Source organism: Meira miltonrushii (genome assembly GCF_003144205.1).
Source record: "Meira miltonrushii strain MCA 3882 unplaced genomic scaffold FA14scaffold_4, whole genome shotgun sequence".
Classification (NCBI taxonomy): Eukaryota; Fungi; Basidiomycota; class Exobasidiomycetes; order Exobasidiales; family Brachybasidiaceae; genus Meira; species Meira miltonrushii.
The window spans coordinates 1,580,391-1,598,849 of record NW_020289946.1 but is presented as its reverse complement, the minus strand read 5'-3'; the positions used below and the strand labels follow the sequence as shown (position 1 = coordinate 1,598,849).

At 43.5% G+C, this 18,459-nt stretch overlaps 4 protein-coding genes across 4 annotated transcripts; 2 read left to right on the top strand and 2 right to left on the bottom strand.

Annotated features, from left to right (window-relative positions):
- The first annotated feature begins 402 nt into the window (after positions 1 to 402).
- Positions 403 to 2,251, top strand: FA14DRAFT_174729 (putative endoplasmic reticulum insertion protein SEC61). The gene is made up of 2 exons (XM_025500555.1): positions 403 to 657; positions 729 to 2,251. Exons 1-2 carry the CDS (start codon positions 645 to 647, stop codon positions 2,150 to 2,152), a joined length of 1,437 nt encoding a protein of 478 aa, XP_025353403.1. The 5' UTR covers positions 403 to 644; the 3' UTR covers positions 2,153 to 2,251.
- A 362-nt stretch (positions 2,252 to 2,613) lies between these two features.
- On the top strand, positions 2,614 to 8,330 carry FA14DRAFT_162223 (uncharacterized protein). The gene has a single exon (XM_025499484.1). It carries the CDS (start codon positions 2,703 to 2,705, stop codon positions 8,265 to 8,267), a length of 5,565 nt encoding a protein of 1,854 aa, XP_025353402.1. The 5' UTR covers positions 2,614 to 2,702; the 3' UTR covers positions 8,268 to 8,330.
- A 1,206-nt stretch (positions 8,331 to 9,536) lies between these two features.
- On the bottom strand, positions 9,537 to 11,806 carry FA14DRAFT_168906 (general substrate transporter). The gene has a single exon (XM_025500172.1). It carries the CDS (start codon positions 11,334 to 11,336, stop codon positions 9,666 to 9,668), a length of 1,671 nt encoding a protein of 556 aa, XP_025353401.1. The 5' UTR covers positions 11,337 to 11,806; the 3' UTR covers positions 9,537 to 9,665.
- Positions 11,807 to 12,325: 519 nt separating this feature from the next.
- FA14DRAFT_126059 (glycosyltransferase family 2 protein) lies at positions 12,326 to 14,770 on the bottom strand (the record flags this gene model as incomplete). Its single annotated transcript, XM_025496733.1, has 1 exon — positions 12,326 to 14,770. The coding sequence occupies one exon, from the start codon at positions 14,768 to 14,770 to the stop codon at positions 12,326 to 12,328; it is 2,445 nt and encodes an 814-aa protein (XP_025353400.1).
- Between the last annotated feature and the right edge of the window lie 3,689 nt (positions 14,771 to 18,459).

Below are 18,459 nucleotides of genomic sequence, written 5' to 3'. Positions count from 1 at the left end.
GAAAGGATGAGAGGGCATGATGTAGTGAGTGTGTTTATGCAAAGATACAGGCCGAACGAAAGGAAAAGAAGAGAGGATTCGTTGTGATAGAATTGATCGAAAAGCGATCCTGTGCATTTGAAAAGTTGCGGTATTCTACTTCTAATCAGACATTTTGTATTCGTATTCGAATAGTTGAGCTGACGATCATGACCTTAAGATCTTCATTTTGGCGGAGTTGGTTTCCTTCCCAAATCTTTTCTGCTCGCACGGTTGTTTGTCTTCACGTGAGAGAGTGACCCCAGCTTCTGCCCATTAGACTAAGCGAGCATTATTGTTCTGGCTGCTGGCCGCACTTGATTGCTCGACACGTATACTGACTGAATCTGAGAAGAACCAAGCGGAAATCTAAGCTTGCCCACAGTATAGAATACGCCGCCGCTTTCTCTTGCTGTCCAGAAAGGCCTACACGTATTACAGTTAAGGCTGGCATTTGCTGGGCGGCGTACCTTGGCTGTCTTTATTGTGTGCGTGCGTGCGTGGTTATTGTGCAGGTCTTCTTAAACCGTCAATGTGGAAGAAGATTGCGCTTCAAAGGTCTTCAACCAGCTCCAACTCTTGATTACGATCATCATACACTCTTTTACTCGGAATCATTGCCCATCATGAGTAGTGGATGTAAGTGTTTGCCGCAAGCTGACAATCAATCAAAATCAATAACTAACCTCTTCCATCTTTCCATTTTTCAGTCCGATTCTTGTCGCTCGTGCGACCTTTCATGTCAGTCTTGCCAGAAGTGGCTGCACCAGAACGAAAGGTACCGTTCCAATCGCGTATCGCATGGACAGCAATCGTTTTGGCCATCTTCTTGGTCGCTTCACAAATTCCATTATACGGTATCATGTCTTCCGATTCAAGTGATCCTCTATACTGGATGCGTGTCATTTTGGCTTCCAATAGAGGTACATTGATGGAATTGGGTATCTCTCCAATCGTAACATCAGGTATGATCATGCAACTGCTCGCAGGTGCAAATTTGGTTGAAGTTGATTTCAGTTTGAAGGAAGATCGGGCTTTGTTCGGAGGTGCACAAAAGTTGTTCGCTTTGATTATCTCTCTCGGTCAGGCAACCGTTTACGTTTTGACCGGCCTTTACGGACAACCCAAAGATCTCGGAGCAGGTGTTTGTCTTTTGTTGATCTTGCAATTGGTCGTTGCAGGTTTGATTGTGATTTTATTGGATGAATTGCTGCAAAAAGGATACGGTTTAGGTTCAGGTATTTCGTTGTTCATTGCAACAAACATTTGTGAATCAATCGTTTGGAAAGCCTTCTCTCCTACTACAATCAACACCGGTCGTGGTCCTGAATTCGAAGGTGCTTTCGTGGCTCTTTTCCACCTTTTGTTCACATGGCATGACAAGAGCCGTGCATTGAAGGAAGCATTCTATCGTGAACGTTTGCCAAACGTGATGAACTTGGTTGCAACTTTGTTCGTCTTCCTCGTTGTCATTTATTTGCAAGGCTTCCGCATCGAAATTCCCGTCAAGTCTAACCGCTTCCGTGGTCAACGTGGTACATACCCTGTCAAATTGTTCTACACCTCTAACATGCCAATCATGCTCGAATCTGCCTTGACTTCCAACGTGTTCATCTTGAGTCAAATGTTGGCCACAAGATTCCCAAAGAACTTGTTTGTCAGTCTCTTGGGTGTTTGGGAACCATTGGAAGACAGTCAACAATTGCATGCCGTTAGTGGTTTATCGTACTACATCTCTCCACCACACACTTTGAAGGCAGTCGTTGGTGACCCGATTCACACAGTCGTTTATATCGCATTCACCTTGACAGCATGTGCTTTGTTTAGTAAGACATGGATCGAAGTTTCTGGCAGTGGACCACGTGAAGTTGCCAAGCAACTCAAGGAGAATCAAATGGTCATGGCAGGACATCGTGAAGGAAGTATGTACAAGGAATTGAAGAGAGTCATTCCAACTGCTGCTGCTTTTGGTGGTGCAACAATCGGTGCACTTTCCGTTTTCGCTGATTTGATTGGAGCTTTGGGATCGGGAACTGGTATTCTACTTGCTGTTACCATTATCTACTCCTACTTTGAAATTGGAATGCGCGAAGGAGGTGGCCCAGAGATGGCCGCTATGGGCGATATGATGTAAGGAGGCATCACAGAGGAGGCGAAGCAGGACACAACATGCCGAGGAAGGTTGTGTCGAAAGTAGGAAAGTGACTTGAAAAAAAAAAGAGGATCGATGAAGTGCGATCTCAAAAGTGCACTTAAGAACAGCAAATACTGAAAGGGTGGAATACATCTTTCCTTTCTATTTCATAACCAACGAGTTCGTTATTTTATTCCACGATCCATGAGGATGGGAGAATTAATTCACTCTGTACATTGACATAATTGCAAAAAAAGATATATTTGTAAGATCCATTTGAGTGATTGATGGATTGGGCCACATTAATTATCTTGACGATGTTGCGGAGATAAAAAAGTAACACAAAGGCTAATCATGAGAAATAGAACACGCCACTACGCCAGTCTAATTTAGTCACAGTACGCGCGTCATTGATGCATCAGCAAGTATTCATACATCAATCATACTCCTTTCCCTTGCCACTACCATCAAAGGGGCCCTTGAAGACATCGTTACAGGCCCACCAAGTACGATTTGGATGCTCTCTCACCTCTAGTACAATCCCATCAAGATGGCTGACGAAGCTGCATCGCGTGCTTTGTTGCTTGATAGTGGAACGGCCGAGGCTGTGACAGTGAATCAAAGAGCATTGATTGATAAAATTTTGGCAAGGTATAGTAGCGAATTTACCGTATTTCGTGAATTGATTCAAAATGCAGATGATGCAGGAGCAGAAACGTGTGAACTTCGATTCAACAGTCAGGATTATAGCTCAACTTCCAAGGAAGCTCTTGAGGTACCAAACCTAAAAGCAACATTGAGAAGTTGGATGTTCAGAAATAATGGAAAAGCATTCAGTGGAGATGATTGGAATCGGCTAAGGCGAATTGCTGAAGGGAATCCTGATCCCGATCGGATAGGTGCTTTTGGTGTAGGCTTTTACAGTTTGTTCTCCATATCTGAAGAACCAATCGTTTCTTCTGGCGCCGAATTGATGGGCTTCTTTTGGAAAGACGACAGTCTGTTCACACGCCGGGCAAAGTCTCCTAATGCAGAAGTATCTCCAAATGGTCAACCTTGGACAACATTTCACATGCCATTGCGTGAACCAGCTCCATTCTCTGATTCCTTCTTGGACCTATCACGATTTCTGGCAACTTCGCTTACTTTCACAAGTAATGTCAAAAGGCTAGGCCTATACTTTGACGATCGTCCGCTCTGTCGACTTCATAAGGTCTTAGAACCGGCAAAGGCTCTAACTATGCCTTCCCATTTGAATGCAACAAGCCCACGAAAGATGTTGAAAGTACAGTCAATGGATACCACAGCAATGCGTTTGGACGTAGAAGCGATGAAACTTGTGACCGATCTAGCAGAAAAGCCCAAACCAGCTCTGGTCAATTTGGCTTCTGCGTTCTCAAAGACAGGAGGTGGAGGATTAGCAAGTATGCTGCAAAGCGCTTTCGGTAGATCGAAAGAGAAGGAGCCCAAAGTGATCACACCCGTTACGCCTTCGCCGGCCATTGATATTGCGTCCAAGGCTGCATCTGCTTTGACTACGACTTCGGCTACCGTTCACGTCAGAATAGCAACAGCAACAACAGGAGTGAGCGTAGATAGAGCTTTCGAAAGGGAAATAGAGAGAAGCACGAAAAAGCCACCTCCAAGGGTGACGAAGTTACAAGTGATTGCACAGAACAAACAAGAATCCGAAGCAAGTAAAGAAGCCAGTCATGGAGGTGATATCGCAGAAATCTTCAAAGGCATTGTCCCTTCCCTTGATACCCAAGGACACGTCTTTATCGGTTTCCGTACAAATCAAACAACAGCATTTACTGGTCATTTGGCCGCACGATTCATTCCTACGGTCGAGCGAGAGAGTATCGATTTCGTAGACAAGTATTGTGCACAATGGAACAATGAGCTATTGGCTATGGGAGGATATGTCACACGAGCTGTATACGAAGCTGAGATGGCTGAAATTGGCAAAATCTGGACTGAAAAGTTAGGAGCAAGCCGACCCAAAGACGACGATCAAGTAGCAAAAGATCTTTTGGAGAGAGCATTGCATGTTATGCGATTCTTCACCTTTCGTCGTTCTACTCCTTCTCCGCGTGTCCATGATGCACTCGAGACTGCATTCTTTGGCTGCGCTCGTCAGAATACTTTGACGTTGGCATCCACTCGTGGTGTCAAGCATTCAGCATTGGTCAGATTCCCAAATGCAGTACTGGCTGACTTTGTGAAAGACTTGGCCGTTATTCCGCCTTCGCACGTCGAGCAAGCTGGCGATTTTATCGCTCAGGTAAAGAGTAGGGGACTCGTTCGGGAGATCACAATGGATGACGTTTTTTCAGAATTGTCCGGGCGTGCTCTTTCGATCGAGGAGATGATCTCATGTCTCAAATGGTGGGTCACTGTAGCCAATCATCCAAGTTATGATCCTACACTGCTGCGACAGTTGTTGAACAATGCCTTGGTTGACGTTCCAGCATCAAAAGATGGCAAAGAAGCTAGCGTGCAGCAGCTAGCCGGTGTCAAATCATTCTTGAATCCTCAACGTGTACCAACGGATGTGCCTTTGCCGCCTTCCTGTCTGACGTATGAGGTGTCAAAAGCTCTATCATCTCAAGATATGTCTAGAATATTTGGTTGGGGTGAGCTAACGGTTGCTCAATGGGTAGAGCACATTGCTGGTCTCAGTCGTGCAAAAGATGCAGAGTTGGACATAAACATTCAGCTCTCACCTCCGTTTGCGGAAAAGGTGATGGGAATTGTTGCTCGAGCATGGGGATCACTACCCACTCAACAACTGGAATTAATCCATGCTACGTTGAAAGACTTACCATGCATCCCCACACGTAAAGGCATGACCAAACCAGGGGAATCATATTTCGCAAATGTCTCTTTGTTCGATGATCTACCAATCGTCTCATTCCCAACGCAAACACAAGTCAAGGGAAATTTGGAAAAGGCTTTAGCCGCCTTGGGTGTGAGAAGACACGTGGAATTGCAAATGATTTTTGATCGATTGGTTGCTGCAGGTGATTGGGATGTTACGCAACTGATCACATACCTTGCTTCCAACAAGGATACTTTGAGTACATTGGAGTTGGAGCGTTTGACAAAGACGGCCATGTTCCCAAAAGCAGGAGAAGTTGGACCGCCAGGCAAAGATGGAAAGCCTCGTATCGTTCGATATCGAGCCTCACAATTGTATGAACCCACGGACACGCTTAAAGCACTCAAATTACCCTTACTGGATTGGCCAGGAAAAGTATGGAGAGCAAATTCTGAAGAAGCAAAGTTTGCATATGAATTGGGTCTGCGAAGATTCCCACCCCTGGAAGAAGTCTTGCGACTAGCATCATCGGCCAATGAAGATGAGCAAGTAAGAAAGAAAGCATTTGCATATTTGCTCGAAAAAGTTCCAACTACATACAAGAATACATACTCGCTCAAATCGGCTGCCTCATTCGCATTCGTACCGTGCACGACCCCAGAAGGAAAGATTGTTCTCAAGAAGCCTACCGAAGCATTCACAAATAAAGAAGCTGTCATTTTGGGCTTCCCGTCTGTCAGTGATGAGGTTGGCGTGATGGATGTGGCCAAGCTGGGCTTAAGAAGTAATCCTTCGAATGCTCAAATTGTTGCTAAATTGGTCAATGAGCCTAGTAGGGATATTCAGATCGCTCGTAAAGTGTTTGAGTATCTCTCCAGTGTTACTGAGCTTACAATGTCAGATTACAAGCTTTTGTCAACCGCTTGCTTTATCCCTGTCAAGAACAGCTCAAATACAGCAGCAGCAGCGGCTGCTTCGTCCTCTCAAGGTGAAAAGACCGACATCATTCTCACAAGACCTGTTGAAACCTACTTCGGTGACAAGTCTACAAACAGTCAATTGAAGGATGTCTTGAATGAAGTTTTCGTCTTTGTGGACTTTGGAGAACGGGCATCAGTATTCCTGCGAAATTGTGGTGTTTCAAAAGAGCCTAGTATCGAAGAAGTTGCCGTTCAACTTGTACGTGATCCTCAAAGATTCTTCCGTATCGCTGGCGTGGAGAATTACCTGGGCATCTTACGTCAAATTGCTACCAATTGGCAAAGAATACCCTACACCCTGCGTAACGAGATGAAGAGGTCAAAGTTTGCGCTTGCTTCAAAGAGAATCTCGGTTGCCAAACAATCTCAATCGAATGGTAAATCCGGAGAGATTGAAAATCTGATGGACGCTGATCTCGATGAAGATGACAATGATGAACAAGGAGTGTTGATTCACGATCTTAAGCGGCCTGATGAGATTGTCATTGTCGATGATGCTGCTTCACAAATGCTCTTCTCCGAAGTCGTCTTTGCTGTTCCGCATGAGGACTTGATCGAAGCAATGATGGCCGAATTGGGAGTAAAGCGGTTGAGTACATTGGTAGAGGAAAGGTATGCCGCTGCTGGACAAGTACGATTTGATACACAACGATGCGCTGAAGTGGCCGGAATTGTGCTTGAACGTACGCCATTGTTCATCTTTGAGAAACGACAATCATCCAAATCAGAAATCCGGCGTGATGCAGAATGGCTCAAAAGTCATCTACAGGTAGCACAAGTGGACGGAAGAGGGTTGCGATTGACAAGGCAACTTCGATTTGGAAGCATCAATGTGAGCAATGAGCAGAGATGCAGTGCAATGGCAAGTTTGCAGAGTGGCAAATTGACTTTGTACATTGCCGAAAATATGGATGTGGATTGGTACGAGGTTGCAATGGCATTGGCTAAACATCTGCTAAGTCGACAAACTTTACCAGACATGTTACTTTACATGACTATCCTCTCAACCAGTCTGCGTAATCTCAAAAGACGTGGTTTCCATGTGGACAAAATTCTTTCTCAACGCAAAGCAGAACGTGAAGCATCAGAACGTGCAATGCGAGAGGAGCGTGCAAAGGCTGAATTGGAAGCTGCTCAAAGGCCTAGTGAAGGACAGATTAAGCAATGGACAAAAGATATGCTTGCCGTCTTCCCAGATGCTGATCCTACATATGTCGAAAGGCTGTTACGGGAGGCAAAGACCGATCATGTGGTCAATGCGACCAACTCGATGTTAGAGAGACCCTATCCAAAGGCTCCACCTAAGAGACCATCAGGATTCGGAGCCGATCCGATTAATGATTCTAAAGCAGTCGCTGTCGCAGGCAAACAAGATTCGTCTATCGCTGCACCACAGCCTCCTACAGACTTTGGCGATGCTCGCGGTTCAGGTTCGGGCGGAGGCTTTTTCAGCAATTGGCGTAATCGTTTAAAAGGATCAGAAGGAGACAGTGGAGGTCCAAACTTGCCTGGAGGTTGGCAACCAGGTCAAACCAAGCATCAATTTCCCGAAGCGCTCACGGCTGCTTTACAAGCCTCTTCTGCTGGACAAGTACGTGAGAGTATTGCGGGTAGTGTGAATGCTGGTAATACGACAAGTCAAGCCACTGCACGTAATCCCAATGCGGGTGTAACACCATCAGCGAATATAAAGAGAAGAGTTCTTTCTGCCATTGATGCTTCAAGAGGATCTGCTCCAAGTTCGTTCAACTCTCCTGGACAGTCGATCGAATCACAAGGACATCAAACACGTGTAAAGGAAGCACAGAGCACGTATTGTGACACTACTGGGGTGGCAATGTCGTTGCGTCTTGCTGGTCAGATTTCCAATATGAACGTATACGTATCACCTGAACTTGATCCGAGTTCGACTTTGACAAATAATGGGCAGGCGATGCAGTTGTTCATCGATCAAATTATCAAGCCAATCATTAGCGTTTTTAATTTGGATATCAAGAGTGTTCACATTTTTGTGGATGTTAGCGGTCCAAGTATTGCCTTTAATCGTGCCGGACAATTATTCCTCAATTTCCGTTATCATTTGGTTTGGTTTGATGAAGAAGTTCGTCAAGGTCAATATACGAACGCTCTGATCAGCACTTATCATTCTTTGGCACATGAACTTGCACATAATCTTGTTGCTCAGCATGATTCAGAACATGAATTTTGGTTTAGTAGCATTTGTGAACAGTACTTCATACCTTTTGCAGCCATTGTTGCTCAAGCTTCTGCAGCATCTTCCGGCACCGCAAATCTTCAAATAGAAGCAGCATGAAATCTAGATTCTTCCCTACTCATATTGTATACTTAACGGTCAATGAATCTATCTTATCATTTGAATCTCATGTGTGAGATTGTAGACAGCGGGTGCACGTTATGATATATGATTACGCTCAGAAGCTTTCGAATTTTATATACGGATCCAGCCAAAAACCTAGAATTTTTCGAATCAAAATGTGCAAAAATTGAGGTAAATAAAATTCGTATGTGATTCGAATTGAAAACCCAATTTTGTCAAATCAGAAAATGGCATAGGGATTCTTTCTGAAAAGCTAATCAGGCAAAAAGGCGAGCTTTATTGGCCAAAAGTCACGTGGTACAGGCTTGAGGCAATGCCATACGAATACGAGATGGTCAACAATGCTTATGCATCACCGTACTGCAAAATCCGCTCGCTCGCTCGCTCGGAGGAAAGTCACTGCCTATAAATTTCATTAGGGTTTGATCAAAAACTTTACACAGTTATTGCGATGTAACACAGCCAAAGCAGTGCACACAAATGCAATTTACGTCAATGAAAACAAATTGATAGGGTTAAACTGATTGCTAGTAAACTTAAACACAGCAACCTTTCGGTTTATCTTCGGTGTAATCCCCTCTTGCTTGGCGCTTGTGGTGACGGAAGCCATAGCAAGTCGCAGTGTTATTATCCGGAGAATTATTGTGTTTCATCGGTAATTTACGTTGACGCATTACTTTGTTTCATCAGTAATTTACGTTGACGCATTGAAAGGTATAAGAGGCACACTTTTTCAATCGAGTACTTCCCTTTTCTCCCTCACAATCATTCATCTGACAGAATGAAAACCCTTCAAGCCTTTCACGTTTCAATCACTCTCAGCTTCATCTCAATCTTGCTGTTGTGCCGTGTAGTCAACACTGCTGCAATCTCATCTCATAATCATGCACCTGATTTATCTGCAAATGGCTTCATGACATTGTTCAAGCGCGGAAAGAATTGTTTGGTCATAACTTGTACAGACGATCAACATTGTCACGACAAGGACTGTATAAATGGTTGTGCTTTAGATATTGAAAGATGTCATTCAAATGATGCCTCTTTGAATTTACCTTATTATCACAAGAATTTTGGAAAAGATCCAAGCGAAAGAGGAAAAGAAAAAGACAAGAAGAAAGATTCAAAATCAGGGCAATCTTCTTCATCCCGCACTTCACCGCCACGCAAAACAAAACACTCATAAAACACCTTATCAATTATCAACTCATCACACTTTTCAAACAAAATGATATAGCTTTAAACAATGACCATTAATTCATGCACCATGAAAGAATATATAAATAATACAGTTTTGGTTGATTTGCTTTCCCATAAGGGACCCCATTATATCGTGAAAACCAGAAAAAAGAGTAGAAAATGAACGCATCAATAAGTTTAAGCGTATTTTGCGCCTGCATCAGCATTGTTGATGTTCAAATTGTTCTTTTCTTCTGATTCGGTGAAACTATTCTGACCGTTTGAGTCACGATCATGTGCACCGAATGCGTCTACATTTCCAGCATGAGAGTTAGTGAATGATTGAGAGTGTTCGACTTGCAATTCGGCAAGTAGACGTGGTCCTGCATTGTATCTTGGGCGCATTTCGAACAAGCGGTCCATATGTTCCAATGGAACACCCTTTGTTTCAGGCAAGAGGAAGAAGACGTATGGGATAGAGATCAATGTCACAACGCAGAAGATCAAGTAGAATCCCCATCCGATGTTAAGGAAAGCACGTGGTGTACCCATGGAGATGGCAAAGTTGTACAACCAGTTTGAGGCTGCCATGCATGCCATACCCAATGTTCTTGATTGTTGAGGGAAGATTTCTGAACCGATAACCCATGGAGTTCCATTCCATGTGCAACCATAACCTAGTGTCCAGATATAGAAGCAAGCAAGAGCGAAACGACCAACGTCAGTCAAACCTTCACCAGCGTGATCAGCAGGCTTGGCAACGGCAATGTAGATAGCAATGGCAAGCATAGCCATACTGCAGATTGAGGCACCTGTCATTAAAATTCTTCTACGACCCAAGTTATCGATCAAGAATAAGATCCAAACAATTGCACCACAAGTCTTGATAACACCAAAGATACCAGTTGTTAATAGACCAGTGTTTGCACCTGTGATACCGAGGGATGAGAAAACGGTTGGCGAGTAGTAGTTGATTGCATTGATACCGGTACCATTTTGGAAGACGAACATGCTTGAACCCAAAACCAAACGCCAAAGAACACGAGAAGTGCCGAATGTTTCACGGAATGGTGCCCAGAAACTATCAGAACCCAACAATTTACGTTCTTTGTCGACTGCGGAATGCATTTCACGTAATTCTTCAACGATGTATGGATGGTCACCGTCCAAGTTACGGATTCTTGACAAATTTGTCGCAGCTTCTTCGTTACGATTACGGGTGAGCAACCAACGTGGAGATTCGATCAAGAAAGGAGCACCCAAGACTAACAAACCACCTGGGATGATTTGAATGGCAAAAGGAATACGCCATTGTTCAGTATTAGGGGCCAAATTGACCGAGACACCATAGTTGATGAAGAAACCAACCAAACCACCAATTTGCCATCCGATTTCATAAAGACCAACAAGTTGACCACGAATGGCTGGAACGGCAATTTCGGAGATGTAAATTGGAGCCAAGTTTGATGCTGCACCGATACCTAAACCTGCCAAAGCACGACCGCCAAAGATTGGACCAAGACCTGTTGATTTGTTTGCGATAACCATGATGATTGCACCGATTGTGAAAACGATTGCGCAAATGGTGATACCCCATCTACGTCCGATAAAGTGACCTAAAGGATAACCTGCGAATGCACCAAAGAAAGCACCTGCTTGATAAGTTGAAACCAAGTTTGCCTTCGTTGATACATCCAATTTACCGAAATCATTATCGAAACCTTTTAGAACGATTGCTCCACCAACGAAAGCAGAGTCATAACCGATCATAATGGCAGCACTTGCAGCGATGGCAGCTAGCATCCAAATGCGCCAATTGTACACCTCTGGCGGTGTTGGCCTATCTTCGATACGCTTTAGGCTGACCATGATGAATGTATGTGAGAAGTGGTGAGATGGATGGAAGGAGGTAGTTGTTGTTGTTGATCCTCAGATGAAGAGATGAGGAGGATGAAAGGTGGGGAAGAAGGGATAAATGTTTTCCAAAGAGATGCTTGCTTTTATGCTTTTTGGGAAGAGTATTTGTGTATAGAGTGAAGAAGAGGAGTAAAGCTGTGTCTTGTTGCGGGTCTTGTGTGTATGCACAATGAGCAAAAAGGGCAAATGACCTTTACTTCTCCAAAAGCACGTAGGTGGATAAAAGTTTGTTGTCCTACTTGAAAGGTGGCGCAAGACGACAAAGGTGAAGAAAGCCGGGGCTGGTGGGGTAACAGAAGCGGGGAAAGGATAAGAATGGCAAAATGCAGGAGAAGAAGAGAGTAATAACGGTAGATCAACGGCCCCGCAGTATGTTTGACGAGTAAGAATTCGACTCACATTAAAACGAAAAAGAAAAAAAAAATCGAGTCTAGAGTGAGAAAAAAGAAGGGCGAATGCCGTTCATGTGCCTTAATCTTACGCAATTAAAGAACGGCAATAGATACACACTTTGCCACTACGCCACTGTGAGAGCGCGCGTTCAGACTTTTGATTCAAAGCCCCGGCTCTGCCTTTACAGTGCATTAGTGCCGTGAGCATTGTTACGGAAAAACGTTTTTCCCACTCGGCTTCGCGCTTTTCTTGAGTGGGTTATGAAGCCAAAGCCAGGACAGCCATTCGGCAAAACATTTATCCCTACCCCCAGATCAACCCCGCGCTTGATTATTCATAAGGCACATGACATTGGTTAATTTGCACCAATTAGATCATTGTATGACTAAAAAGGCTAAGTGCTGTCATTCCACATCCATCTCCGATCCGATTTGGAGCCTCAAGATCATGTGAAAAGGTAAAGAGAGTCATTTGATTGCGATATATATAGAATGAACGTATACAGATTAGACGGTAAAAGTGAGCCTGCAATTTTACCATTGCCCTTTTTAATGCCCGAATATGCGGAAGACTAGATACATCAGGGAACCTAATGCTCTAACAGCCGCAAGTGCTGCCGTACTCCAGAACAGGACAGCCAAGTAAGGATTGGTAGATAAGTGGAGATCATCCTTTGTGAATTGTAACCAGAAATTGCTAGTGAAGACGATGATCAAAGCGGCGTTTGACCCTAACCAGAAAAGTAAGAATTGGGTACGGAAATTCTGTTGATTATCCGTTTGTTTGACTGATTTTGATCGATGTTGTTTTTGTTCAACAATCTTTTGTGCTAAATCGGCTTGAGCATGTTGCCATAATTCATCGGCATCTGCTGAACTTGTGGGAACTTTTACTTCTACCACTTGTTTTCCTTCTTTTGTTTTATCTTTTCCTCCGCTTGCTGATCCGAGATCGGAGGATGCCGCATCACTTCCTTTTGTACCCCAACTGACATCGTGTAAATTGGCCAAAGAATAGATGCTCAATACTGTGATGAAGAATGGCGTTAAGAACATATACTGAACGAAACTTGTCAGCATGTGCCAAGGGTCCAACATCCATAATGAAGATAATACGTAAAGCACATAGGTTGCCACGACTGAGATAACGATCGATCGAATATTGCTAGAGGAGACCAAAAGGTGAATGATGTGCGAAGTTGTCCAACCAGAAGAATCGAACAGGCCTACTTGATTTAACTGAACGTACAGAGTCCATCCCACGCAATACAGAACCAAGGCGAACAAACCAGCGAACAGTATAATACAGCCAAGGTACATCGCTCGGAATCCTTGAGGTCGACTTCCTAAACTTGCAACAACGACAACGACGACCAAAGCGATATACACATTCAACACGATATCCAACACTGCCTTTCCTTGACCGGCAAAAGGATCATGGTTGGGATCAGAGGTGGCAGATTGCATTAAGAAATAACTTGCAAGGTACCAATTTGCCAGACTTGTCCAAGTAAAAGCCAATTGAACAAGGTTGTAGATCACTTGCAATTGTAAAGCACATTTACGCAAGAAACTTTGTCCACTGGTCCAAATACGTGCGAAATGGATCAAAGCAAACATGCTTGCGAACAAAGAACCATTCAACCATCTTCTACGTTGAGCGATCAATTCTGCCACACCATCAGGAACATCAGTCGTTGCTTTGGCTGATTTGACATACTTTAAGATCCAAGGTTCGCGTGATTTGACCACCAATTCGAAACACAAAATACGATCTTCGGCCAAGTACAAATTGTTGATGAACGAACCACCTTCCAGTTGACCGTTGTGCAACTGTTCTCCCTTGAAATAGGCTTCCAATGGTCTGCCCTTCAACGCTTGCCAACGGTAGGCAGAGAACGCACCAGGCAAGACACCAATGAAACCAAACACAGATTCTAAAGGCTTGTCCAAGATGTTGGACATCTTGTATTCGAAGTTTTGAGCGGCGACCAAAGGATTGTACAATCTCCATCCTAACGAACCGACATCTACTGCGATTTCACCACATGCACCAGCGACTTTTTTGTTCTTATCGAACGCCTTCCAGAGGTGATACAATGAACGATCGGTCGGCATAGTTCCAACATCGAGCAAGATGGTAACGTTTGGCTGCAATTGTTGACAGAAAGCGTTGAAGAACCAACGATGACTGTTGATCTTCTTTTGGTTCTTCTCTTTCAAACAGAAGACTAATTGAATCGGACAATCGGACACCTTGATACCACCTTGTGGATCGACAATGACTTGTGTTGTAAGTTCAAAGATATGACCAGTCACTTCTTTGTCCAAAACGTGATCTTTCATTGCTCCTTCTTGGAAAATACCATAACAACTCAACATTTTCAACATTCTTTCATTGGCCTTCTTTCGTCCATCTCCCACGATGAAAACAACGACTTTCTTCCAAGAATTTGCACCCCAAACTTTTGATCGTGTTCGGGTTTGCAGGTAAGCGATATTGCGAATGACCGAGCCAAGTGTGCGGTATAACAATGCTTCATCTTCATTGTAGCAAGTCATACAGATTGCCAATTCGATTTCACGTTTCATCAAAAATGGTCTCAAAGTGAACCTATCTGCCGTCCAATCGTTTGGATCACAAGTTGCGGCAGAATAACGCATCGTTCTAAATTCTTCTCCTTGAGCTGCTTTGCAAATGCTACGTGGAACAGGAATATCTAAGACCAAATTTCCATTAGTCAATGCAATCTTTTTCACCGTTCTTCGTCGTAACAATCTTTGTCTTGCATTTTCATAACCGCCTGAATCGTGATTAGGCATGTATGCAGCACGCTGTAACGGATTGGCGATCATCGTTCCCGGTGCCGCAATTCCGACCCAACCTCCAACAAAGTCACCTTCGGGCTTTTGGTTGAAACCATCTCCACTGTAAGGAGATGGGAAGCCGTTGTTGGTATAATTGTAAGATGATGAATTGTTGTAGTTGTCCATCGATGGCATCCCATTCATGTGGATGGTTTCATAGCCTCCATTATGACCGTCAGATTGAGTGAGATGTACTTCACTACCATTGGCATAAGGCAGAACAGGCCTTCCATATTGATCAAAAGATTGTTCACGAGGTGGATAAAAGCCGGTATTAGAATCTGGATAGGCGGATTTGTTTGCAACATGCATCATGCTATCGTTATCATGATGGTATCCACCATCTGTTTGCGGCATCTGAACATGGCTGGATGCCCAATCTTGTTTCTCCTCTGGATTTTGTGAGTACAAAGAAGGAGTAGAAGCATTTGCCATTTGCCCTGCCATGCCATAAGGTGATTGTTGATTATAATGACCGCCGCCTGTTTGATGATGAGGCAAAGATAGACTTGAACCTATACCTGTATCGTAATTGTTGTTGGATTGGTAAGCATCTTGGGTATGATAGCCATTCCCACCACCACCACCATGATTTCTTGAAATACTGTCGCCGCTTCTTTGACGCAAGCCGCTGGATTGATCGTTAAATGAAGGTTGCGCTCGAACTACACCGTAATCAGGACTTCTGGCCGGAGAAGGTTGAGCAGGTGTATCGTAAGCGGCAGGTGTTTCGTATGGGTTTGGCATATTTGTTGGACGACGACGAGGAGAAGGAAGTGAATGTTGTGAGTGAGAGGGTTGTTGGTATTGATAAGGTGAAGAATCTTGCATGTAAGAAGATCCATCATGTTGTTGCTGTTGTTGATCATAAGGATTATTAAATCCCCTTTGATGTACCATCCGAGACGGCTGCCGCGTCGGTTTGACGGGCGTATGATGAAAGACGGGCGTTTGATTTCCTTTGTCTGCCATTTTCCTGCAAAAAAAAAGAGGGTGACTTTCTCTTTTGAGCGGTCTTTGAAATTCACAAAGGAAAGCGGAGCGGAGCAAGAACAAAGGGCTGATTGGTATAAGATGAAGCGATAAAGAGTACTTGACCAGTCAAGTTGTTCTCTCAAATATTGTAAAGTGGGGTATCGAGTTGGGATTAGGATGGGAGTGATGGGTAGGTTGATGAAGAAGATGGCAATGAATGCATTCTTGCGGGGTCTTTTTTCGTCTAAAAGTGTTAAAATGCCTTTATTGTATGCGTTGATTTGCCAATGGCATCATTTAGCAATTCGGCAGAGAATATGCTGCAAGATTCTGTACGCTTAAATGTGTGCTAAAGAGTAGAATCCCCTTTCATAAAGTGCCTGAATAAAATGCAAATCTATTGTTAATAATCCTCCTTTAGCCTTTTTAACATTTCAGGCTAAGAATATTCCATCTCGGGAAGCGTCAAAAGGGGGTTCAAGCGGGTGTTTTATTTTATTCATTAAAGATATGAATATTGTCACGTGAATGATCGCGAAAGATTGTTACATAAAAGCGTGTTCAAGGTGAGCGTGTAAATGAACCATTCTCCCCTTCCATCAAAGCGAGCATGACTTCCGTTTGTTGATGAATTGATTGTTATGTCAATGTGTATTCATGATAGAGTACAAAACGATGATTGGGCACTTTAACAGGTAAATCGCGTTATTATTTCCTCAGGCACGCGTCTTGCATTGAAGAGAAATCTGTGTGTTGTTCTTTTCTGCGCCACCACTCATACATCAGAGAACAACACTGTGAGGATGCCAATGAATGCATACAATGAATGCATACAATGAATGACTGTTGTGTTGATCTCAATAGGAGAGGGGATAGTGTAAGATGAAAGAGCACTCCAGGGACCGGATCCGTGTGTGTATATGTTGAGCAGAGAGGGGTCCGTCCGGATAACGGAACTGCCTGCATATACAACAGCACTTTGACAGGTAGTGCATACATACAAAGAAGTGTATGTGTATACCATCATAATAACACATCCGATGAAAAGATGATGACATTGATGATATGAAGGACATCAAACAAAATTGATCACCGAATGATAATATTGGCAAAAGACGGCATTCCCCAACAATGTTTCCTAGAGCAGCACGTTTCGATTCGGAACGAAGCAATGATGTTCCAGGTCCAAATACATACGATCCAAGTACGCCTGAGTCACATTATAAACGAGGAGCGATGTTCGAAAAAGATGCTAGATTTAGACAACAAAGGGCAAGTCTTTCCTCCGTAAACAGTGCTGCATCCCCAATAGCATCAACGAGCAAAGTTCAATTGGACACTCGTTTGGTCAGCTTAGAAAAGGAAAAGGTAAAATTTGAACAAAGAGCTATTAAAGCAGAAGAAAAGGTAAAAGAACTTCAAACCGATGCTCAAACTTGGTCACGCGAAAAGAAACAAATGCAAATCGATCATCGTCTTTTATCGCAAAAGTTTGAAAAATCACAAGCACGTACTACCGGACAATCACAACATTCTCTCGAACTACAAGATTTGAAGCAGAAATTACAAACCAGTGAAGCGAATAGAATAGAAGATCAAAATCAGCTCGAGCGACTCACTTTGCGATGTAGCCGGCTAGAAGATGATAAATGGGCAACGCAAGAGCTTGCTGACGGTTTGCGAAGAAAGTTCAAAGCAGCTGAAGATCAAGTGGAAAGATGCAATGATCAAATGGATACATTACGATTCTCATTCGATCAAGAAAGAAATGCTATGGAGCAAAAAGAAGAGGACCTATTTCGAAGGATAGAGGAAATGAATGACAAATTGAGATTAGCAGAGAATGAACGAGAAGCAGGACGTTCACGAATAGCAGCGCTGGAAGAGGAAAACTCCCGCTTACGAACACAGAACGACAACGATGATGAAGAAGACACCGTAGATGTGAGCGCTCTGGAGAAGCAGCGGTCTGCTTTGGTATCTGTTTCGTTGCGTTTGGCGAGCGAGAATAGTCTCCTCAAGCATACGTGCTCTCAGAACGCTATCGAGTCAAGACATTCTGCAATACGAATACGAAGGCTTGAGAATTCTCTTCGAGGGAGAGATGATGAATTAGCACATCTCACAAGCACTCTAGCAAATCTCAAATCAGAATTGTCTATACACGAGTCGCGAATGATTGGTGGTGAGATTGATCACCTTCATGACTTCTTCCACGAAAGCATTCACACCTTAAACGATCGAGATCTGCTCTCCATCGTGAATGAGCACCAAGAGCAGCAAGAGACTCTACAAGAACTTGATCGACAAGATGCTCAGCTCGCAATTCGAGAGCAGAGCATTCATCTTGAATGGAAACAAAATATAATCGAAAGGCTGCAAACGGAACTTGAGCAATCCCGATCACGTCAAGCAGAATTAGAGAATGAATTGGGAGAAAGTGCAGGCCTGCAAGACAGTCTCAAGTTCTCGCATAATAATCTAATGGCACTTGAAGAAGCTTATGAAGCAAATTTGCAAGAATGCCAAGATCTTCGTGAAAATGAAGATTTCCTTAAAATGCAGATTGATCGATTACACGATGAAGTTCACCTGATTTCTCAAAGGATGCAAGGTGTGGAAGGTATGGACGATCGATTGTATCAAGCTTCTTTACGTGAAACAGGCTTACTGAATGATCGACAGGAGTTATTGGATGATTTGGCTAGAGCTTCAAATTATGAAGCAGCATATTATACCATCCGAGCAGAGGCACAAAAGCTACTTACTCGTTTGAGAGATTATGATTTGGACTCAAACATGTTTACCAATATGAATGCAGCATTAACATCACACAAGAA